General features: G+C 36.1%; 2 protein-coding genes and 1 non-coding gene across 5 annotated transcripts; all 3 read right to left on the reverse strand.

Moving 5' to 3' along the window:
- Positions 1–6,130: 6,130 nt before the first annotated feature.
- Positions 6,131–6,237, reverse strand: LOC114821873 (small nucleolar RNA R71). Its single transcript, XR_003769710.1, has one exon. It is a non-coding gene; the product is annotated as a small nucleolar RNA R71 (small nucleolar RNA).
- Positions 6,238–13,299: 7,062 nt separating this feature from the next.
- LOC103416191 (membrane-anchored ubiquitin-fold protein 3-like) lies at positions 13,300–16,162 on the reverse strand. Its single transcript, XM_008354452.4, has 3 exons — positions 15,571–16,162; positions 14,550–14,720; positions 13,300–13,724 (listed from the first exon to the last, which is right to left on the reverse strand). The coding sequence occupies exons 1-3, from the start codon at positions 15,701–15,703 to the stop codon at positions 13,669–13,671; spliced, it is 360 nt and encodes a 119-aa protein (XP_008352674.1). The 5' UTR covers positions 15,704–16,162; the 3' UTR covers positions 13,300–13,668.
- Positions 16,163–19,249: 3,087 nt separating this feature from the next.
- Positions 19,250–22,145, reverse strand: LOC103416185 (F-box/kelch-repeat protein At1g22040-like). Of its 3 annotated transcripts, none has more exons than XM_008354443.4 (2): positions 21,898–22,145; positions 19,250–21,192 (listed from the first exon to the last, which is right to left on the reverse strand). In XM_008354443.4, the coding sequence occupies exon 2, from the start codon at positions 21,036–21,038 to the stop codon at positions 19,605–19,607; it is 1,434 nt and encodes a 477-aa protein (XP_008352665.2). In that variant the 5' UTR covers positions 21,039–21,192; positions 21,898–22,145; the 3' UTR covers positions 19,250–19,604. The 3 variants fall into 3 exon arrangements, with proteins under 3 accessions (XP_008352665.2, XP_008352664.2, XP_028950124.1); XM_008354442.4 differs by having other exon boundaries at positions 19,250–21,045; positions 21,898–22,141; XM_029094291.2 differs by having other exon boundaries at positions 19,250–21,265; positions 21,898–22,088.
- Between the last annotated feature and the right edge of the window lie 3,904 nt (positions 22,146–26,049).

Here is a 26,049-nt window from a genome sequence, read left to right on the forward strand (position 1 = left end):
GTTTTTGGAGTCCAATATGATCTCGGATGAATTTATGGCTTTCTGGAGATGTGTTCAGAACGTCCCGATCTTCAAAACAAGTTATCATGGGCCGGATTTGGAGGATATCTGAGACTAAAACGTGGCTGGACAAGTACTTGGCAGATTCTCCTAGCTTAATTATGATTTTATTTTCTAAGATATTTTGTTATTATTCTTAGTTTCCTAGTTGGAATAAAGGACCTGGTTTTTAGGGTTTGTGCGATGGATAGCAACATATATTGCTTTGCCGTCCATAGTTTTTCAGTACGCTTTCTTTTATGCAACTTTGGAGATATAGAGTAATTACAAGGGTTATTGGAGATTTTCTACTTTAAGGTGTTTTCATTCATTTTATTCTTAATAATATTTTCTATGATTTCAATTATGAATATGCGTAACTAATTTCTATTACTAGGCGAAGCCTTGAGCCTTAGCATGAATATGTGATTCTTATTTAATTGCTTATGATTGATTGCATGCACACTTTGAATTATTCATCACCGTGATTAAAACTATCTAATTATCTTAATGTCTTATCACCATTAAGATCTTTAGAAAAGTAATTTGATACAATTTTGGTCGGAAGGTTCCTGAAATTGACGCTGGCTTCTTGTGGTTAATAATTGTAATTTCACTTCAGATGAACACCACGTCTTAAGGGTTGCATAGTTTTTCAAAGGGTTTTTCATAAAACTTAATGAGTCTCTCATGTTCATATTTGATCCGAACGTTCGGACGGATTGCATGTTAAATATACGTTATATGTTGGAGGTTCCAAGTAGGATATATATTAGGAAAACCTAACCTTCAAAGTGGCATGTGTAGATCATAAGTAAAGGGTAAAAATGCATAGGATTGCTAGGTGATGGTGGAACCCTAGTGCTTTTATAAATTGGTATTTTAAAAACTGTTTCTTTTTCTTTCAGCTTTAATATTGCAGATTGTTTTATTTTTATTAATTAAATTTGTTTATACCATACTTAGGGCCTCCGTATTTAGACCTCATATAAATACTCGGGGGACTCAAATGTAATTATGTAATAAATGGAGAGGCAAATATGTAATAAGTGAGGAGTCCTTATTCTATAAAGGACCCCTCACCCTCACAATTAAGGGAGGCCAATTCTTAGGCCTGACCCCCCTCACCTTCAAGCTCTCATCCTCGCAGAGAAGCTCTCCCTCTCCCTCACAATCTTCTTAGAGAAATACAATATCAGTGTGGACGTAGCCCAAATATTGGGGTGAACCACAATACATCTTGTGTTATTTACATTTCTTGCATATTCACAGTCGGATTTACGTTGTGCCAAGACCCTCTGATTTTGTGCATCAACATTTGGCGCCGTTTGTGGGAATCGACACAAAAAACTATATCGGTTCTCTTTCATTTTTTCATCAAACCTCACCACTGTGAATCTGCAAAAACCCAACAACCCAAAGCATTTCAACGTAGAGCACAACCTCACCAAAACGCCTTCATTTTATAAAAGCCGATCGCCAATTCCGCGCTTTTTGAGCTTCTCATTTCTCCCATTTACATTTTTCAATTCTCCAGAGCTCCCATGGCTTCGGTATCTGCATCAAACGTCGCGTTGCTTTGAAATCCGCCGTTAAATTCAGAGCTACCACTGACGGCAAGGCCTGCCAGTTCAAGCAATGGGCTCCGATTGGGCCTACTAGTTTAAAGTGAGAACCAGAAGATTATGTTTACCCTGACCTCCAACAAAGGTGTCGACCACCGTTTCACCAACATTGTCTGCAAGAAGGCAGACGTCGACATGAACAACACCTTTGCTTCCTCTCAGCCCACAGATCTCTCTCTCTCTCTCTCTCTCTCTCTCTCTCGCTCTTTCTCTTACCAACCGACTGAGCAGCGGCAGCCCCAAATCTCGACCAATCCAATGGCCTCCGCGAGAAGGAAATCGCCAATTCAAAAGCTTGGGTTTCCTGGGAAATCGCCATTTTCCGCCAAACGCACTCTGTGCTTCCTGTTCAGTATGGATTTGAAAAAGATTTGTAAAGTCGCTGTGATTTCATGTTGTTTCTGAAGAGAAGAGAAAGCTGATGGTTTCAGTAAAACGCAGCAGCTCATGCGTTTTCAGAAGTTCAAAAGATGAAGTCTTTAACGAGAAAAAAAGAGAATTTGCAGAAGAAAAGAATTAGGTCTGTTAAGTCTTCAGCTGACAATGGCGGCGGAGGAAGTGAGTCGCTCACCGATTCGAGAGGCGGTGACTCGAGAGAGACTAGCAGTACGAGCCGATCGAGCTTCGAGACTCCCGGTGAGGAACTGAAGATAAAAAAGCCGTTTTCACCGCTGCTGCTGGGCTGGCCGATCAGGAAAGTTGAGCTGTGTAAAAACTTGGCTACTGATTTGGAGGAAGCAATATACCCACCATTGGATACAAACGAGCCACAAGAACAGCACGAAGTATACTTGGGTTCCTTGCATTCAAGCTACATCTTGGTACATCTTCGGGAATAAACCCATGCCGACTTAGCTTCTTTTGGAGCTGCCCACGCATACCAGATAGCATGTGCATCGTGCGTGAAGACACAAAGTATCGAGAACAGAAACCTCTCTCTTCACCCTTTTCTTTTGCAGCTTTCCAACAGTTAAAGTTATGTTGAAGGGACTGAAAGCAATTTGTTCTCCACCTTTAGGGAGCAATTAGCATCTGGCGCAACAGCTGTTGAATCAAGAGTGCAGTGGATAACATGTTGTGACTCGTGGACCATGGAGCGCTAGAAAAGAAAATGGAGGCTTTCCTCACATGCCATCCCACTACAAGGTCCCAGCAGCAACAAAGCAGAAAAGCAAAAGCAAAAGCAGAAAGCAAAAGAAGATAAAAAGAAGCAGACATAATTGCGGTGGTGATGGCATGCAACAAAGGGAATTATGGGCGTGACCTATTGAGTAAAGGGTCGGATTTATTTTTGAATGATGTAATTTATTTTCCTTATCTTTCAGAGACATTTGTGTTACCCCATCAGAGGGTAATAATAAAAAATAAAAAATAAAAAAATAAATAAAAGCAAGCCCAAAAAATAATGGGTTGGAAGGTTATGTGGAGGGTGAAGGCCCATATGCCCAAAAGAGCCAGGCCCTATGGCTCCAAAATTATTCGGCAACCTACCGCTATTATCACCAACCAGGTGATCAAAAGTATGCCTAGTACTCCAAAATTATTCGACAACCTGCCGCTATTATCACCAACCAGGTGATCAAAAGTACGTCCAGTACTCCAAAAATTATACATGAGCATCACTCATGACCAAGGTATAAAATATCGATGATATTGGAAATATCGGTAGTTCAAAAACACAGAAATTTCGATGGAAATATTGGGATATTATCGATATCGATAAAAATTGAATAAAAACCACGGAAATTGTAAGAAAAACTTGGAAATTTTTATTGAAACTTTGCAGGATGTTTATTTAGTCAATTATCTATTAGTTTATCACAAAAAATTAGAAGGAAGTGCATTGCATGATAGATATAACTGATTTAAGTTGATTATATAGTGAGCTGGCAAACATTATGAGTGTAGAAAATATGTAGTAATTAATGAAATAAGTTTAAACACACTATAATCATTTATATATAATGAATTAGTACAATATTTTACACTTTATACATTGCATGGTAAGATACATGAGTGACTTAGCAAGGCCTAAAATATCGATGATATCGGAAATATTGGTAGTCCAAAAAAATATCAGTAGTCCAAAAATACGGAAATTTTGATAGAAATATCGGGATATTATGGATATTATAGACCATGCTCATGACAATCATACATAAACATTCATGACCATCGTTCATGTCAACATTCATGAGCATCACTCATGTTAACATTTCATGAGCATCACTCATGTCAACATCCATGAGCATCACTCATGTTAATCAACATAAACATTCATGAGCATCACTCATGTCAATCTAGCTTCAAAAGCTTCATTTACAAAAGCTCCAGCTTCGAAAGCTTCATTTACAAAACTCTAGCTTCGAAAGCTTCATTTACAGAGCTCTAACTTCGAAAGCTTCATTTACAGAGCTCTAGTTTCAAAAGCTTCATTTACAAAAGCTCCAGCTTCGAAAGCTTCATTTACAGAGCTCTAGCTTCAAAAGCTTCACTTGTAAAGCTTCACCTACAAAGCTTCAGTGCAGGGTATACAAATACCTCATCCGAACAACTGCCACTTCGGCCCATACATGGATTCAATTTGAAGTCTCCAGCCAACATACTCTATTGACCGAAGACTTGGGGGACTACACTATGTACCATATATTGGGCCTCATGAAAAATACTTGGGGGACTCTATCCCATTATTTATGTATTGAGGAGCGAGCCCTTATTTTATAAAAGGGATTCCTTCACCATCATTAGAGAGCATTAACTCTAGCCCATTATTCATGTATTGAGGAACGAGCCCTTATTCTATAAAAGGGACTCCCTTACCATCATTAAAGAGCATCGCCGCCTACTGAGCGACTGCCTCGCTGCAAGCATCAACTCTAACCCATATTTATGTATTGAGGAGCGAACCCTTATTCTATAAAAGGGACTCCCACACCTTCAAACACCACAAGCCGAGCCAACCAAGGCAACATAAGCCACAAGCAGAACAGCCTCACAACATATGCTACTTCTAGTTAAGAATCATTTCAGATTGGGTACCGCCTCATATCAAGTATCAATTCTAGATGACATCTATTTACTTCGGCCCACACATGGACTGCATTTCAAGTCTCCAACCAAAAGACTCTCTTGACTAAAGACTTGGGGGACTACTGTTTATACCATACTTAGGACCTCCGTATTTAGACCTCGTATAAATACTCGGAGAACTCAAATGTAATTATGTAATAAATAGAGGGGCAAATATGTAATAAGTGAGAAGCCCTTATTCTACAAAAGGACCCTTCACCCTCACAATTAGGGGAGGCCAATTCTTAGGCCTGAAGCCCCATCACCCTCAAGCTCTCATCCTCACAGAGAAGCTCTCCCTCTCCCTCACAATCTTCTCAGAGAAATACAATATCAGTTTGGACGTAGCCCAAACATTGGGGTGAACCACGATACATCTTGTGTTATTTACATTTCTTGCAGATTCACGGTCGGATTTACATTGTGTCAAGACCATCCGGTTTTGTGCATCAAAAACATTTGTTTTATTAAATTAGGTCATAAAAACCAATCATCTCAACTTTCTGCTTTACAATAATTAATTGGAATTTGGTTTGCTTCGATTTATTTAATAATTCCTGTGGAGAACGACCTTGCGAGAACCATTTATACTACAATATCCTTGTCATTCTTGCAAGTATCATATGAGTTTTTAACCCATTTGCATTTGTAGTGAAATCCCTATCAATAAATTGGCGCCGCTGCCGAGGATTATTTAAAATAATTCGTTCCAATCAGATTTTCAGTTAGTTATTGTTGTGTGTGTGTGTGTATATATATATATAAATAAAAAAAATTAATTTTCATTTTATTATTTTTCTACATATTACAGCAGTACAACAGTGCATATTACAACAATATGTGCATGGTCAGCACTCGTTCAGTAGTGCAGAAATTGTTTCCATTTGATCCAGAACCTGAGCAATCTTTAAGGAGGAGATGCAGGGAACAAAATCTGTAGTCGATTCCTTCCCTGCAAGGGACTTTTCTGCAATATTTGTTTTCTAAGGATTTGCACAGCGAAGAAAAAAATGGCGTTTGTTATTCCAGAGGTAGGTTAGCATTTGGGTGATTCTTTAACAGCTCATGCCACTAACATACCAAGTTGAATTACTTATTCGAAAGTGGAGGAAGGGTCTACATTCGAAATAAAGCAGCACATGTTGAATATTCTACCTACATTTCATGGGTTATCAACCGACGATCCTAACATGCACATTGCCGAACTTTTAATGGGATGTAAGAATATTTTGGTGAGAGGATTTTCAGCCGAATCTATTAAGCTTCGTTTATTTCCTTACACATTGAAAGATCAAGCAAGGAGATGGCTCCTCACACTTCCATCTAGAAGCATTAGCACTTGGAACCAACTCAATGAAAAATTCTTAAGCAAGTATTATCCAACCTCAAAGACTCTTGACATTAGAACTCAAATTTTATCTTTTGCTAAAAAACCAAACGAAGAGTTTCATGAGGCGTGGGAACGGTTAAAAGAGTTGATTAGAAAATGTCCACATTTTGGTATTAACAGTACTGATCAAATGCATATATTTTTCAAAGGGTTAAATATGACAACAAAAACTCTGCTTCATGCGAAGGTTCGTACAAGGATAAAAATGTACAAGAGGCGTGTTTATTATTTGAAAAAATGACAACAGATACATAGTAATGGGCATTTAAGCAGCCATAATCTAGCTCTGTTTTTTAGATGTCTAATGGTTCTCCATATGTGTCGGCACAAATTGAAAAAATAGAGAAAAAGCTTGAAAGATTTGATGCAAAATTTGACATGTTATTATAAAGAATTCCAGGTTCACAGGTTACTGTACAGCAGCCTTTACAAGCTGCCTGCAGTAGTTGCAGCATGACAACCCATGATCTTTTTAGCTGTCCACATAAAGCTGCTTATCTAGAGTTTGCAGCGGAACTAGTTAATGCATTTAATAATTTTTCAACATCCCCAAAATGACCCATATTCAAATTTCTACAACCCGGGTTGGAGAGATCATCCTAATTTAAAGTAGGATAAAGATCAGCATGCTAAACCACAATTTCAACAACAGATACAACAACCTGTTGCACCTAAGCCTGCTTGGGAGATTGCAATTGAAAAATTAGCAACTACTACAAATGCAAGATTTGAACAGACCAATTAAGAAATCCAAAATATGCATGCAACAATGAAAAATATGGAACAACAAATTGGGCAAATTGCGTTGCAGGTTTCAGAAAGAGCACCAGGTACATTTCCTAGTCAAACAGTATCACAATCACAAACAGATTCAGGACATTTTGCAAATCTAATATTTTTGCAAATTCTGCAATTTCTGAAAATTCTGGGCAACCACAAGACAGATCCGAAAATACTGCAGACGCTACCACAAAAACTACAGGACGTGTTTATGTGCCTCCAATGCCTTATCTCAAAAGGTTGAAGCCTAAATCTAAAGATCAACAGTTGACAGATTTTATGAAGACTTCGGCTAAAGTTCAAATTAATCTAACATTAATTCATGCAATCAAGAACATTTCATCTTATGCCAAGTTTTTGAAGGACGCTTGCACAAAGAAAAAGAAGCTTGTGGATTCTGAGAAAGTGATTCTAACAGAACAGTGCAGCGCGGTCTTATTGCAAAAATTGCCTCCAAAGAAGAAAGATCCAGGGAATTTTACTATCTCTTGCACCATTGGAAATTGTGATTTTAGTAGTGCTTTAATTTATTTAGGTGCTAGTATAAATTTAATGCCTTATTCTGTTTTTAAACATTTAGGTGAAGGTGAGCTAAGGCCAACCTCCAACATTATTAAATTGGCTGACTGCTCAATTACCTATCCTAGAGGAGTCATTGAAGATGTTATTGTTAAGGTTGACAATTTATATTTACTAGCTGATTTTATGGTATTGGATAGGGATGGCAGTGGTTCGGTTTAGGGACGAAAATGCTATATTCATCTCCATAACCACAAAAATTAACCATATCCATAACCGCAAATTAACCATCGGGTATTATCCATAACCATACCCACCGGATAACGGATTCCCCATTGGTTAACTGTTATATTTATCTTTGTCAATACAAAAAATATATTCGTTCAATTAATGCATGATAATTTAGTAAATATTAATTTCGTCAATAAATATTTGATGTATAAAATGATTTAAAGGATGGATCTTGTGGAGCATAAAAATTAAAGTTGATAATGTTGGCTGATCTTTGATATCTTCAATAAGTAGCAATGAATTCTCATAGATTTTGATTTATATTAAAACTTATGAACTTTCCCACAAAATGCAACTCACATAATGCAATTTTTCTATTTGCACTCAAAGTAAGGGATTTGGCGAATAATGAATATACATGTGTGTGTGTGTGTGTGACACACCCCGACCTATGATGTCCACTAGGAATCCAAATCGAACTGTGTTGGTCGACACCTGGAAGGTGACAAAGCCATAATTTGTGATGATGTGGAAAATGTGAATAAATTTAAACCTAAGAGTGCCTAAAAACCATAGTGCACTGGTGAGCGGAAATGAACCCACTTCACACGTGATGTTAGAGCATAAGTAAGTACAATAGAGTGGATTGAAAATCATACCATCTAAAGAAATCCCCAATACTAAGATTTGCCACGAATCCTCGTCGATAAGAAAACTCAGCTAATAAAACCTGGAGGGTGAAAATAAAATAAGGGTGAGTGGCTCTGGAAATAAAATTTTAATATAAAACCTTCTAAAACGTTACAACCCCTTGTTGCAATACCTGTATAGTTTCCATAAAATCATACCATGTATTAATGTGAAATCAAAAGTATATCAACATTAAATCCATAAATATACCACAACACAGCATCTCATCAGCAATATAAGTAATCATGCACTTATATTGGCACGTAAGTCGGAGTCACCTAATGTGACCTGTACGACTGCACCCATAGCTCATCAGTCAATGCTAGCACATAAGTCGGAGTCACCTATTGTGACCTGTATGACTCATCCATATCTCATCAATCAATGCTAGCACATAAGTCGGAGTCACCTATAGTGACCTGTACGACTCATAGGCAACCTGTACAACAGTGTTAGAGTTGCCTATTCATTGCAACCGGTACGACTATGTCGAAGTTGCCTATATAGCTCATCTACCAATTCTTGCACACGAGTCGAAACCAATTAATGTGGTCTGTACGACAGGCTGGGTGTAAACAAATACGCTCAAGTGCTACGATCACGTAAAGGTTGTGCGAAGTATCGCAAGTCACCTATAAGTCGAAACCACCTAATGTGGTATGTACGATAGGCTGGCACCTACCTTGGATCCAAAGTGAGCGTGTGGTGCAGGAGGTGAACGATCATGTGAAGGCTAGGCCTTGTCCTCGGGCAGAGCACTAACACCGAGGTGCAGGATAATGAGCATTAAATGCATAAAAACATAACCATACACATTGAAATCACTATCATCAACATGTACTCACCTGAAGCTTACGGTGGCATCTGCAGTGTCATTTGGCATAACCACTTTAATGTCCCAACATTCTTAATCGGAACTAAACCCAACGATAGACCAGAATAAAATCATGGTTAATCTCTACGCTGTTAACCATCATAACTTCTTTCCTTAAAGAAATCAAGTACCATGTTAAAATTAGATTGTTTTATGGCTGCATCTAATTGCCTTGTTAGACTGCCTACGTACCCTCAAACGGGATCAAGTCATTTGTAGTTCAACTTAGTACGTCAAAGCATTCATAATCATTATATGTAGGTAATATGCATATAGATATGCCATAATGCAATCTAACACTCAACCATATCATAGTATCTTAGACTATATAAATATATGTGAGACATGGTATACATATGCAGAAATCAAATTTAAAAGCGTTTGCAACATTATCAATCATATATATATATATATATATATATATATATATATATATATATATATACACATGATAAAAGGAAAATACCCACTCACCTGAGGTCCGTGCTACGACTCCCTAGTACGAATATCAAGACATCACGAACCATCGTCGCCTAGAACAATTATCAAATCATGTCTTATAGTTTATAACAATAGAACACATAATTTACGTAAAACACATCCCCACGTATTTTGATACGGAAGGTTCGCATCACGAATTTCTGATCCGTTACTTCTAAAGATCCACATTATAATTCTAGAACAGTATCCTAAAGTTTCGGGACGATCCAACGGTCGGATCTTCGCCAATTGCCAAAACCAAGTGGCGGTTAAAGTTTTATTTTACGAACTTACAAATCAAATTCGGAAAGATCCGTGTGTAGGATTCCCGATCCGTAAGTTCCTATAATCCTCAAATATTACAAACAATAACCTAATAAAGTTTGATGACGATCCAATGGTTGGATCGTCGATTCATATAATGACCTAATCACGTATTGTAGAGAATTTAGGTTCTAACGATCAACTTGCATTATACTATTGTCAAAACTGAATTCAAGGCATCTAATTTAGCCTAAGAATAGCATCGATGACCCCCTGGCCACGCGATGTGGTAGGTGGCGGTCGGCTGCCCCGACCCACCGAAAAATTTAACTATTTTTAAAAATTCTCAAAGAGTAGAACAAAGTTTATACCTGCAGCCAAGTCCAATTTGGCCTAGAAAGGCTCCAATTTCACTCAAACTCGTCGGAAACCTTAGAAATGAGTGTGTTTCAATTCAACCTCCATGCGAGCTCGACGCCTCCACCACGATTTGGGCTTTGTTCCTGGGGTTGAGGGGAACCTATTGGTGGTGGTAATTAGTTGAGTTACCTTCATAATTGATGGATCTCCGCCACGAACCCCGTCGCACCCACCTTGCAGGTTTCACAATTTCAAGGCCAAATTCCATCAATTTTGGAGTGGAGTGGGTAGAAGGAAGGTCATGGGGTGATTCCCAAGTGGTGGCTTGACTTAATTCGCCGGAATTTGGTTGGAGGAATCCACGGTTCTATTACTACCGACCAGGTCAAGTCACACAAACTAAGTAGGGATCCTTGATCCCGTGCTGCTCTCCCTCTCTCCTGTCCCCTCCTTCCTCACTCTGATTCGTTCTCCTGCTTCCTCCCTCCTCTCCCAATTCGTCCAACCTCCCTCCTTTGTTCCGTTCCCTCTTCTTTTCCTTTCCCTCGCTGCCATCAGGCAGCCTTTCCTCCCTTTTTTTTTGTTTTGTTTTTTTTCTTGTTTACATTCCCACAAGATGGGAGTTCAATTTAATTAAAACTAAACTTAAAATAACCAATTTCAAACGTTTGTAACTGTACCAATATAATTTGGACTCGCAAACGGCTTTCGCCTATGCGTTCGTACCAACAAGTACTACTTAAATAGGATAAAAGAATAAGTCATACGTTTTTCTAACGATGGTCAACGGAAGTCCAAGTCCTTGCCTCTAGAGCATTTTCATCAATTCCCTTGATTAAAATAAATAAAAACGTAAAGTTAGGGACGGGTTGTCATAGTGTGTGCGTGCGTGTGTGTATTTTTAATACTTTAATATTATGATTAATTATATTATATATTATTCTGTTCGGATTCGGGGACGGATACGGATTGGGGACTTATATTCAAAATCATAACTGAATAATATTCACGGTTTTTCTCTATACCCAAAATTTACCCAAAATTTCATATCCAAATCCAATCCATTTGGGCGGTTATCGGGTTTAACGGTTAGAATTGCCATCCCTAGTGTTAGACATGGATGAGGATTTGACAACACCCATCATTTTGGGTCGCCCATTCCTAGCAACAGCCTGAACTCTTATTGATGTTGAAGATCAAACGGTTGTTTTTAAGTTGTTTGAAGCTACCACACATCCAGGTGATAAGCAAGAATGCATGTGTGTTGATGCATTAGATGGTTTGCCTCGTGCCAAATTTATGACCAGATCATCAACTAACAATCTGCCCATAAAGACTCAAAGTGTGATAGCAAAGCGCAGCAGCACAAAGTTAGGCTGGTTGAAGTGCAAAAATAAAAAACAAAACCAACTTTGTTTGACAACTATACAAGCCATCAGATTAACCAAAAACATTTGAATGCCAAGGGAAAGAATAAAAAGTTGCAAGACAATCCAAGTTGTGAGAAAATACAGACGGGTACAAAAGTGTGGTTGTTAAGTTCAGATTTCAAGTCAATTCCATAGAGATGAGTCTCGGTGGAAGGGCCCTTATATGGTTAAGCAGGTTTTTCAAAACGGTAAAGTGGACATTGAAAAAAAGGGCAGTGGTTGTGTGCTCAAGGTCAAGAAGTATTTACTAAAGCCATTCCTAAGGAAGTTTAGTGCACGCGAGTCACTGACTCTGAAGGAACCGATGATCTGATCACCAAGCTTTTGCGATGTCTAGCTACAGACTTTAAATAAAGCACTTATTGGGAGGCAACCCAATTCTCTAACTTTTTCTTTGCTTTCTTTCATTTTTATTACTTTCAATTTCTAGCTGCATTTAAATTCCTAGGTTGTCATTTAGTGTTAATTTAAAAAAAAAACACAGAAAAAGGAATACAAAAAAAAAAATAATAATAATTATTAGTATTTGTTTTTACTTGTTTTCTTTTTAGTTTACCGATAGTATTTTCAACATTCTATCTTTGATTTCAACACTTGGGTTTTTGCAGATGGCAAACAAGACAAACAAGAACATCAACATCAACCACATCTATGATTCACATAGCAGAGAACGGAAGTTATACCTTTCTGTTTTGCTGCGCGACCATTCTTCAGTGTGGGCCACTTGTTTGGTTTTTGGGCTTCGACATCAAGCTGCTACGCTCAATGTTGTGCTAAGTCTTCCATTAGATTCAGGTACTTCAAGCCTTTTCTTAATGTCCCTTTCCAAGTTTTCCTAGATAGCTCTACCCATTTGATCCCGAGCCTCTATCTCGTAATTGCATCTTATAACCGGAGCATTTGTAGATCTTCATTTCACATGTCCAAGCCACCCTTAATTGATGTTTTCTCATCTTATCGTCAATTTCGGTTACTCCTATTTTACCTCGAATATCCTCGTTCTTAATCCTATCATTTCTGGTGTGTTCAGACATCTAACGAAGCATTCCCATCTCTGCCACACTCATTTTGTGTACGTGTTAATACTTGATAGCCCAACATTTTGTGTCATAAAGCATTGTTGACCTATATAATTTTCCTTGAGCTTAGTGGTATACAATGGTCGCACAACATGCCCTACACAACCCTTCACTTCATCCATCCAACTTGTATTCTATGGTCGATGCCTCCATCCAAATTTACGTTCTTTTACAAGATAGCGAAAGCGTTCCCTCTTTGGTACTTCCTGATCTCCAATCCTTACCCCTAACTCATTGAACTTCCGTTCCCCCTACTAAACTTGCACTTTATATACTTTGTCTTTGACCTACTTAGGCGAAGACCTTTATATTTCAACACTTACCGCCAAAGGTTAAGCTTTGCATTTACTTCTTCCTAAGTTTCATCTATCAACACTAAATCGTTTGTGAAAAGCATATACCAAGGAATATCATCTTGAATGTGCACATTAAAATATACAGGTGAAAAAAAAAAAAAAAAAAACTGCTCTTGAACCAATAAGACACGAATTCTGCTTTCCAATAAGCTCGCGAATCAATCAAATCAATATGTTCCTCTGCTTTTTTTTTCATTTACACTTGTATTCATTGATGCCAGCAAACCAGAAGCAGCTCCCAATGCATCAATATGGTCCTTTTCTCATTAACAAATCACACGCAATAAGGAACTATAACGTGTTTTACATTACGGAGATGATAAGATTCAAAATAACAAGTCTGGCTGATGGATCCACGAACTTCTTGCTGCTACTTGTGACCGCCCGGGAATAGAGATTTAAACTGCATCCCATCAGCAACACGAGAAGACACGGAAAACACTAACAGACTGAAGAAGTTCCACGAAGCTGGTTACCAGAAGCTACAATATTGAACATGAACATCGAGGCTGCTCTGGAGAATCATTCATCAACTTATCTGTAGAAAAATGCACCTGTCAATTCTCGTGTGACTGGAACCTTATTCTTTTGTTTTGTTAACATAATCCTAAATCTAAGCATTACATAACATTGACGCCAAAGTGTCTCATATTACAAAATTCGTATGCATTTCTGCTAGCCAGAATTTTTAGTTCCATAATTTCATCTACTAAAAATTATTGAAAAGGGGGATCATGGATGTTGTTTATTTCGAAAGAGTATACATAATAGCAGAATGATAGCTAACTGGAAAAGCTAATAAGGCAAGATATACAACAAGGGAGGGAAAAGACTGAGGTTCAGTTTAGAAAAAAGCATACAATATAAAAATGAGCCTATTGTGTTGGTTGGATCTATTACCAGAGACAACACGTTTGCTCAGTTAACGAGAAAGCATACGAAAGAAAGACAAATGGAAAAGAGCCTATTGTGTCATGTCAGTAAGAAACTGCAGTTACGAAAAGTAGCATGAGAAATTAGTTGTTGACGTAAGACTGAATCCAGATCTAGCATGTGTGCTGAGGGTCAAGAAATCGAGATGAATCATAAACAAGACACCTTGCTGGTTATTGCTCAGAAAGAGCTGTGTTCATAAGAGATTGATGCATAATAATTATGTCTTAATAAAATTGATTGCTAATTGGGGGTCAACACGCATGAAAACTACCAAGATGTCGGATACTTAGGGGAAGAGACTATAGTAAAGGTAACAATTCAACAAAGAGCATGTTCTATAAGATATATCCAAGATTCCCACATAACTGCAAATATTCAGGCTGAAAGAAAAACAAAACTGCATCTTGTAAAACATAAACACAATTACCATTCTTTTTGTCTGCAATCGGAGGACGCACAACCACATGCATAGTGATGAGACCTCCTGGTAGTTCTCCAACTGGATTTCTGGAATCAGCAAGTGTCCTGTTGTTTTCCAGTATCTTTCCCGCATTAATAAGCTTCAAATCATTTATTGTCCTTGGACCATTTTCTTTCTCTATAAAACAGATTACATTACATAAGAAAATTATAAGTCAATCTCAAAGGGTGCGATCATAAAGCAACCTAAGTTTCATTACTTTTGTCAAAATATAGGCTATGTTTGCATTTTTTCAATATTCTGTTTGCTCAGTGCAAGAGGCAAACACATGATATGTCTATTTTCCGACATCAGCAACATATATGCAACAACTATGACTAACTTAAGCATACACTTTCATAACATATGCTACGATAAAAGCAACAACAATTTCCAAAAACATATGACTAACTTGAGCATACACTTTCAAGAACGACTACGAACTCCGTCATCTGACTAATTTTATCAATATTTTGTTTTTGGATTATGCTCAAGGTAGTCATCTGTAGGAGTTAGTCATATGTTCTAATGCAGTAATAAACAAGTACATTCAAAACATTATCCATAAACATATGACTAACTTTAACATACACTTTCTAGAACGACTAAGAACTCCGTCATAATTCATTTGTATCGATTTCAAGCCGTTACATGAGATCATATCAACACTGAATGACATAGTTGGAGCCTCAAATTTCTTGGATAATGGCACAACAACTATAATAAAAGCAACAACAATTTCCTCACAGCATTTTCAATGCATAAACATCATCATATTTCAACAATTTTGGCCAATATATCATAAAAAATAATGTGATATGTAGAACGAGAAGATGCAGAAAAGCTCTCAAAAATCCCAACCCATATCATATAAAAAGAAAAAGAACCTTAAATAATATAGGTTCGGCAGCAATATAAAATAAATAATAAAAAGAACAAAAATTTAACAGAAGAATTAATTAGGATAAAAAGAAAAAGAAAAAAAAACCTTTAGGCCATTGTGCCAGTATTTTCTCCTTGAGTGATTGTACAGTGGTAGATGGGCTATACTTCTGTGGTCCTATGTCGGTACCATCAATTAGCCTGAATTTCAGCTCAATCAAATCTTGACCTGCCGCCATTGATGAACCTTCCAATCCAGCAAAACCCCACCTCTCAATTTCTCAGACCACTCTCCAAGAACCAGATTAAAACCTCCACAAATGGCATAAACAAAGAAACCCAGATCAAATCTGATCAAGAATCACACTTGGATTAAAACCCAGAAGAGTAAAAGCTCATATACCCATGAAAGAAGCAAGCTTTTTATCCAAAAAGCAAAGCTTTGTATCCAAAAAGCAAAGCTTTGTATTGAAGTTGCAGTAAAAAAGAACCAAAGTTCTTGGTGATGGGAACCCAAAGGGCAGTGACAGATTAGAAATCTGGATAGACAGAGAGAGGAAGAAGAAGAAGAAGACAGCTCCTTTGAATTGCTTGATGTAGAAATTAAGAAAGTAGAAAGTCTGCCTGAAACGATCTGAGCTAGATTTTTCACCTGAATTAACAGAAATTTCTCAGTCATAGATGTGTGATTACATAATTGCCCATGTCTTATCTTTGTATTAACAAAATTACTTTAAACTTTTTTATGACATGTTTGGATGTAGTTTTTGGTAATTGACAGTTGGAGAAATGTTAATTCATGTCAATATTATAAATTATTGACACCTAATTGTTTAAGGTTAATTCATGTCAATATTATAAATTATTGTGCTAAAAACATGAGGTATCAGAGAGTCCATAAAGAATCCTGGTTGTAAGAGTCTCCTTAACATTTTTGTTAACTTTGCAGCAATGTGATGACTAGTAAGATTATATTTTTATTAATCAACAATTGTCATCTATCTAATTTGAAGTTATACACAATTCGTTAAGGTTGAGGTTGAATGTCATTTAAGCAAAGTAGATTTTTTTTTTTTTTACAAATTATATTTTAAATTATAGGAAATGAGGTTTGAACTTACGTGCAGAAATGAGAGCACACAACTCTAATCAACTTAACTAAACCCAATTTGTAGTAGAAACTAAATGTTAATTAAATAGAAATTGAATGTTATGATACAATTGTCTTTCAACTAAAATAAGCTGAAAATAATTAGTTTTAAAATCTTGACACTAGGATATATGAATAATGAAATAATAATTGAATGATAGGAGGATACTTACTAGTCGATTGTTTTCCTGTCTAGATACATTCAAAATTGTAGATTCTTCTCCCTTCATGAATTGCATTAGGTTAATGAGAAATATAATCAAAACTAGAATAATACAAGAATAAGAACAATTAAGCACTTGTGATTGATAATTAATCTTTTATTAGTGACAGTTGTCTTCACTTTAGTTAAGATTAGATTCTTCAAATTTGACTCACATGAATGCAAATAATATATATTTATGATGAATTTAATGCTTAATTGTGCCTACATAAATAATAATAACATAATTTTGGCACGAGTGTGATGGTCCGTCTAAAAAGTATTTTTCGTAAATAAGAGTGGTTAATTTATGGGAGCACGCTACTCAGTACTACGGTTTAATGATATTTCTCTTCACTTGTAAATGAAAGGTCTTAAGTTCGGTTCTTGCCAAAGACGAATTTGAAGCACATTATTGCTAGTTCATTGTGAGGCTAAATACACTCTCTTTTTTTAGTGTAGAAAATATCATTTGTTAAAAAAATATATATTATGGGAGTAACCCAAACTGGACCTGGTCAGAAATGTAAAGTGGCCTTTGAATCAGATAATTGTTAAGTAATTGTCTTTTTCTAATTAGCTGTATTAATATCTGAAAGTTTGAAGGTGGTGGCGGCGGCGGCGGTGGAAGCGGGCAGGCTACTTGCTTTGGCTTTGTTTTTGTTTGGTTGGATGTTAGTGAATTTTGTCTGTCCCAAAATCCTTTTGCCTAATTGCCATTTGTCGTTGGCAACTTGGCACCATTTTTCAAAGCATGTGTTAGAAAAGAGAAACGACAACCACACATATTAATTTTGTTTACATGCTCTTTTTCATTTTTAATTATCAAATTAAAAAAAATTAAAAAAACAAAACAACAGACATAATTAATCAAAAACGTATAAGAAGAGAAAAATATTTGAACGATCGTCATCTTCCATTTAGATAACCATATAGCATGATTCTTCAAATCATTGAGTTGATGTAGATGAATCTCTATCCACTTTTAGTAACAAAAAAATGATGGAGAATGTTAAATAATGGGGGAATTAGAATCCCTTTAGATAACTTTCCATGACCATTTATGACTTGGTTCATGAAAGCATCTAACAAGATCACTATTTGTCATGTTGTTATTGAATTGGTCAATATTGTCACCCAAAGTAAACCTATTCAGATCAAAGTCATGGACGGCAACCACCATGACAAAAACGTTTTCTACGGCACCTAATATTTTGAAACATGCAATACGAAATAAATGATAAATATGGACTTGAGATTGTAGAGAATATGTCAAATCTCAAATGAATAAGGCATCGTTCAAATTTAAAGGGGTTTTACTAATCTAAGGAGTTTAAGAGCATGTTGAGACTATTTTTGAAATGGTTAAAAAAGTTTCTGATTACATTTGGTGAACAGATCTGAGTCATAAAAGGTATTTGAAGAAGTACATGAGTATCACTTCTTAAAAAATCACTATCAAGTACTTTTTCATATAATAATTGAATTTTTAATAATAATTTCACTATGTTTCTAGTAAAATAACTTCTAGGACTTCTAGTAAAAACACTTATTAGCATAATCACTTCTTATAGAATTAAGTCCCAAACGTGTCTTAATACTGTCTAATAGGTACTTTTTATTGAATTTGCTTAGAATTTTCTCGATATCCTAGGCCATTTTGTTAGTAGGAAGAGGTTCCTATCATAGTTACACTAGTGTGATGGGAAAATGTTTCCATCACAGTTATATGGATGTCATCCACAATAAAAGGAAATGATTGATTCTTTTTATGTAAGAAGACAATATTTTTTTCTTTCAAACAAATCACAGTTACACAAGTGTAAAATAAATTATATAAAAAAATCTCTCTATTAAGTTATTTTTATGCGTTAAACTGTGTTTCGAAGACGAAAAATACACTTTAAGATTGTGTAGGATTAGAATGAGGCTCACAAATGAGTCAACCAGACAACTTGCAGGCTGGCTCCAACCTCCAACAATCACAAAGCAATTCCCAGTGACTATTGGAGGCCGAGGTCTGCTCAAAAACTATATTCAAATTCTGCATTATGGCATCAGGGAACCTAATATTCCTCCGCATAATTGCATGCCTGCATTTTGAAAGCGATTTTTTCACATGGTTTACTGCCCCAGCACTCACTACTTAAAGGTGACGATGCTTTATTAAACTGAAAGTCTTTGATGGCAGCTAATGTAGATAAGACTATAGCTTTCAGTTATTGTTCCTCATTCAAAGGTGACGATGCAAGCATTGATATCAATGATATCAGATATATCATACCATGAATACCCTCTTAAATACCCTTTCTTTCTGCAGAAGAAACACAATTCTAACTCTGCAATGTGAAGAGGATTTTATAAATACCAAGTATGAATGCTTGTTACCGGTATGGAAGCAGTATACAGATAATATACCCGAAAACAATGGACTAAGCAAGCGCGGCAACTGTATTTTATTTTCATTCACTTTTACAAGCAATGCGTATACAGTACATGTACTGTCTATAGTTGTACAATAATATTCAATCAAATTTACATGACCTTTTTCCTTTTCCTTTTCACCGTGGTACATTATCGAGCAAAATGGACACCAAGTTAGGAAAATTCAATGTCGAGGGCAGCATATATTATTCATATAATGTACTATATACTATAACCTACCAGAACTGAAAACTATAAGCATGTGCTTATATATGCAAAGTGCACCATTTATCAACTCAACTCGATCTTCATGCGCCATACAGCTCGCTTGAATAGATTCAAAGAAGGGATTCTCAGCCTTGTGCTAAAGATCAAGAATTTGACAACCAACCAATTCACCTGAACCAAAATCCCTCGTCCCAATGACCTTCCACACAACTGCGTCTGATTCTGCCACAGTGTCGGAAGGTTCAAGCAAGGAGCTAGGCATGAGAGAAGTTGATCTTGGTGACAAAGAACCCAAATTACTGCACAGGTCAGCACGCAGAACTGCGATTTCATGATTCGCATCTTTTGTGATGACATGAAGTTTTCCATGAAAACCAGCAAGTAAATACGGAGAATCTGAACCAGCAAAGTCATGAATAGGGACTTTTCCTATAACAACTTTCCAAGCATCTTCTCCTTGATCGTACACCTTGATCTTACCACTATCCAATGAACTCGAAGGATCAAAAGCATATAATTCACCATCTACCACAACACTCAACTTTGTACCTGCCTGCCGAGCAGGCCAACCCTCTCCCATGCCAAGAGGCATTTCATCCCAAGAATTTGTCTCGGGATCATAGATTTCTCCCCCAACATCAACAAAAAAGGGCCATGAATACAGACTCTGGGATACGCATAGTCTACCCATGTAGGAAGTCAACCCAGTGGCAATAGGCCTTAGCATGTCAGTCAAAAAGGCAGTGGGCAAGGCTTGAGCCCTTGAGAATGGCATGCTTGGTACTTCGGACCACGTACCAGTGGAGGGCTCAAAAACTTCGGCAGACTGAAGGGGGATCAATCCACCTTGTTCCCGACTAACTCCTCCAACAACATACAATTTATTATTCAGAATGCTTGTCTTACAATAGGCCCTACTAGCAGACATGGCTGTCACTTCACTCCATGCATTCTGAATTGGATCAAATCTCCAGACACACCTCATGGTCGTAGTTTTATAAAATCCACCTAGAACATAAAGGCATCCATCAACAGCACCAATGGCGCAACCGCAAAATGGCATTTGTTCAAACGAGTTCTTTCCCCCTAGCCAGCCTCTAATAGTATGAGCAATTTTGAGACTTGGGCCCACCATATTCCACATTGAAAATCTAGAAGAAACCTTACTGTATTCTTCTTCATAAACTGCATTGGGCATCTGAGGTAGCCTCTGCCACATTCTTGACAGGGGATCAAAAGCATGCCAGGAAAGTTTATCCTCTTCAATTTTTGTCAACAAGTACAGCCATTCTTCACTTCTACCAATTTCTTTTCTCAATTTAAATAGTTCGGAGCTTGTAACAGTTTCCTTCCACTTCCGTGAAACCAACCTGATGTCAAAGTAGCAAATTCTAGGAAGTCTAGCAATAATTTGGACTGACAGCTCATCAGGAAGATTGGGAATTAGTCTTTGGCTCTCCTCCAAAGTACATGATGACATTCTTCGCCTCTTGCAGGTATCATTGCGAGAGACTTCATGGTATTCGTTTCTCCCAGACTTTGAGCCAGCCAAACTCAGAAGAGCCCCCATTCAGAAACTGCAAAGATCAGTAAATTTCAGAGACCGGACGGTACCTTTTAGTCCCACACTTGGAACCACCCAAACTCAAAAAGCGACCACATAGTTGACTTAGCCTCGTGGATGCAAAATTATTCATTCTACTTTCAGTTGATCAATTCCAAAACTTGAACACACGCACACCAGAATTGGGATCAGCAAAACTCAAAAAACGAGACCATTTGATTTCAATCCAAGTTCTACAAAATTATTCATTCTACTTTCAGTTCATTAATGCAAAAGATAAATGAACACACACATACAGCCACAACAAGCGAAATTCAAGAGTCCAGTTCAAAAGTTATCAAACCGGATGTGATATGAAACTTATGCACATTTGGCTCCAAAGTTAACGAAAGACATTCCACATGCTGTTGAGTAATATGTGCTAAATTTTGTGATGCTTCTCATGGAATTACCCAAAAACTTTAAATCCAAAGATCACAAAAAACCCTCCTCCAAATATGACCTTCACTCTTCCCGACAAACAAGTATTTACCTTCATCCCGATATTTACAGCAAAATTCAACCTTGACAACTGATTACTCAAAAATCCCATAAAAATTTTAGCATCAAGCATTTCGCTATTCCGATAAATGAAAAGGAATTAACATATAATCCATTGAAATTCAGCCTATGAAAATTAACAACCAAAGAAATTATAAATTCCCACAAACAAAAACTTAAAAAAAAAATAAATAAAAATTGAATCTTTCAACTCAAACCACCAAATTGCAGACAAATTTTGAGCAAGGGTAGATAAATAGTTCTAAGAATTCACATTCAGAAAAATTGAAAGAAAAAGAGAAATTGGGAATCCATCAGAATTTACCTTTCCAGAGATAAAATCTGAAGCCTCAGAGATTTGGTAGGTAAAAATCCAGGAACATGCAGATTTGAGAATTAAGGTGTTCCTTTTTGTTGAAGCTTGATCTGCTTCATACTAATAAGGAAAGACGAAGACAAGAGTATTGGAGTTTACTGGATAATGACACATGTTTTATGGTTTTCATCACGTTGTCCAAGTGGATTTTTTATTCATCATTTTTCTGCTTGCTGAAATAGAGAAAGACCATAGTCTAACAAGGTTATGGTTGGTGGACTTGGCTTCTCTGAAATTCCACTTCTCATACATTTTCATCTTCTTCTATTTGTACGGTCACAGTTAAGTTAAATTAATATTTTATATTATTATTATTTTTTATTTTATTATTTTATTATTTCTATAAAAAAAATCAATATAAAATGTTAACGTGGCTTAATAGTGACCGCATAAAATAGAAGGGGATGGAAGTGTATGGAAAGTGGGAGGGCATAGAAGACGGGTCCATATTTGGTTTGGAAGTATTTTAAAGCGATTTTGATGATATTGATTTTGAGTTTTAAAAGTATTATAAATAATTTTTTAAAGAAGTATTAGATATGCATTTTTTGAAACGAAAATTTAAAATATTTTTTTTTATATCCACTTGAATTTTCAAATATGGTTTTATTGAAAAAGTTTTTCAATCATTTTAATACATCCGGACAAAATTAAAATAGTATTTAAAGAAAGCTTCGTGATATTTAAACCACCAATAATTTACTCAATTTTTTTTTATGGGACATATTTGACTAACTGAACACTGAATAGTGTACAGATCATATGATTTTCGTGTAAAGAATGACATTATTTTAAGATTTACACATGATAATGGAACATTACACATAAATCCATCAACAGATGTATTTTGTGTCTCTGGAATCACTCCATCACGATAATTTTGGAAGCAGTGAGGATTAAGAGATGTTCAAAAATTCAATTTGCTTAGATGTAATAAAAAAAAAGTCAAAAATTACAGTGTCGTAAAAGAAAAACTGTTATCCTGCACGAACAATTTTAAAATATTATTATGTCTTGGAAGTCTTCAACCACAGCATTTCAATGCCAACACGTGCCTTTGGTTTTGCTTGATTCGAACCGTCTCTGTTGAGCCACTGTTTATGACATTCCATTATGGTCAGCAAAGGACAAGAGTTTACATAAAAAATGAGTTCTTATTAATAGACTATTACTTAGGGTTGGGCTCGTTGGAATAGAATTGAAGGATTGGGGTTATGGTTGTGTGGGTTAATGCTTGTATTATATACTTTAATATAATTAATAATAATTAATCAAGATAAGGGCTTTAGAAGTTAAAACTGTTCAGAGTTTATTAATTTTAATTTCAGATTAAGTTTTTAATAATTAAAAATATTTTGATTAAGAGACACAGCTTTTGAAAAAAGTTGTGTATTGTGTATTTTCAAATACGCTCAACATGTATTTGAAAGTGTATCAAACAACCTATATATTTGCAGTCTCGGTTTCCAGCAGAATTATCTTTTTTTCCCTCTCAAAGCAATTCGTCAGAATTCTATAATCCAGTGCAAGTTTGAGAATTAGATAGTTGTATCCTGGTCAAGAAGACGTCGTAGAACCGCAAGCATAAAAGTGGGACGGAAATACTGTTTGAATGACATAGCTTCGCTAGCCTTTATTTGTCAATCAAGTCACTATCATTTTAATTTTTATATTTATTTTGTTTGTTGTTTCATTTTATATTGCAAGTATATTTCATAAATAAAGAATCAATTATTTCAAATTCTATAATTATTTATTTTCTGAATTGTTCTCCAACAATATTTTTGTTGAGCAAAGTGTGTTGACCAACTTGACCCAACAAATATAACTTCCTAGACATCAATTTTTCGCCGGTCAACAATTTATTTACAAAAACAAAAATTGTTTGCCCAACGACCGGGCAAACTGTTTATTTTTTTTAAATGTACAATATAAATTATATTTGATTACATTAATTAATTTTAAGTATATTAATGTCAAAAGATATCACAACATTAAAAAATAATTATACTAAAACTGAAATGTTTGTACGATTATATTAAAACTGAAAAAAAAAAAAAAAATTCTCGGTGGCGCATTGATGAGGATGATGGCTCATATCTCCCAACTTAGCAGCTTGTGACTTCAATCTCGGAACGATTATATTAAAACTGAAAAAAAAAATAATTATCAGCCCATCCCTCCCCCACACCACGTCCCACCCTCCCAACCCGTCCCCCACCCTCCCGACACCGTCCCTCGTTCACCCTCCCTCCCTCCCTCCCCACCATTCCCACCCATTCACACATCTAACATCAAATCCACACATCTAATATTAAGTTGAAACATCTAATATTACAAATTTACACATTTCAAATATTTCACAAATTCATATATTTAAATTCGAAAAAGGTGGGGACAAAATACCTTCCATAGAGATAAAGAGTGAGAGAAAGACCGAAAAAGAGGGCATGTAGAATTGAGAGAAATGGCAAGAGGAAGAAAAGAAGAGGCTCTTGGCCAAATATAACATATGAATCCTTTGCCCAACGAACCAATTCGTCGGGCCCCCACACCCGTCCACCAACCCTTCCAACCCTGTCCCTCTTTCACCATCCCTCGTCCCTCCCCCACCCTCTCCATCCATTCACATATCTAATTTCAAATCCACACATCTAATATTACAAATTTACACATTTCCAATATTTCACAAATCTAAAAAAATTAAATTAAAAAAAGTTGGGATAAAGGGCATAGAGAACTGAAAGAATCGGCAAGAGGAGGAAAAAGAAGAGGCTCTTGGCCAAATATAACATATGAGTCATTTGCCCGACGGACCAATTCGTTGGGCAAATGTTTAAAAAATTTGGCAAGTGGATTATTACTTAAACAATTCATCAGCCAAATAAACCAATTCATCAAGAAAAGATTACATAGAAATGCTTGCGTAGTTAAATTTGTGGCGGAAAAAAATGGTGGAAAAATATATTTGTGCGACAAATTTTACATTGTTTTAACGGGCAAGCCCTCTAATCTGGGGGGAAATTTTATTTTTTGGGAAAAAAGTGAGGGGGAATTTGAATTTGCGTAATGAATTTAATATTGTTGCCCGACAAAGTAGGTAAGTTTGGTTCGACATTGGTAAATTTCGTCGGGCAAACACAAAAATTTTGATTTTTTCTCAATGTTTATTTATTTATTTTCAAATAGTTAAAGTATCAAATTTGATGATCAAGTCAATTCAGTGTGTGGTTTATTCTCAATTCGGGTCTTTGTAAAAAATCATCAAAATCAATTGTGATATAGTCGTTAAATTGTGATGATACGTTAGTAACTGTTGAACCTTTTATCTCGTTACCTAATCCCTAAAAGTTTATTTTTGGTATATGCAATCTCGTATTATATTTAAACAAGTTTGACGGTTGGATCCTGAAAATTAGTTTCGTAGTATGTGTACCCGTCCAAACAATAGATTCAACAAACACTTTGAGTTTATTCTATTCTTCCATTAAGTCAAACGTAAGATTTTGTGGTAACCACTAGAGTAAATATTTAAAAATGATGATCCGCTCTGTTCTTTGTATTCTTCTAGGGAAAATGAGTGTAGTTGTAAAAAATCATCAAAAAAGCAAAGTTAAAAAAAAGCCGTTAAATCGTGATGATTGATTCTAACTGTCGAAGGATTTCATCCTATTACTAATCCCTGAAAGTTTGGTTTTGGTGATTTTTGGCATATGTGATCTCATACTATATTCACACAAATTTGATGGTTGAACCGTTAAAATTAGTTTTGCAGATGCGAAAACCGTTAAAGGAATTGAATATGCAAAAATGTCCTTCACCTTTGTCTGACGAATTGTAAACCCTAAACCTTAAATTAGACTTGGTAATTTTTTTAAACGACACATAAATGACACGAAAATAACGGATTTCGGGTTGATACGATAACTAATCAGGTCATTATCGGGTCACACGATAAGAACTCTTTAATAACGGGTCCACGTAGATAATCCATTTCGACACGTTTAGAAAAATGTTATTTTAATGATTTTAATTTTTTAAACTAAGAAGAAAACTTACTATAAAAACCGATAGCATAGTGTATATGTATATATTGTATAT

Source organism: Malus domestica, chromosome 15 (genome assembly GCF_042453785.1).
Source record: "Malus domestica chromosome 15, GDT2T_hap1".
Lineage (NCBI taxonomy): Eukaryota > Viridiplantae > Streptophyta > Magnoliopsida > Rosales > Rosaceae > Malus > Malus domestica.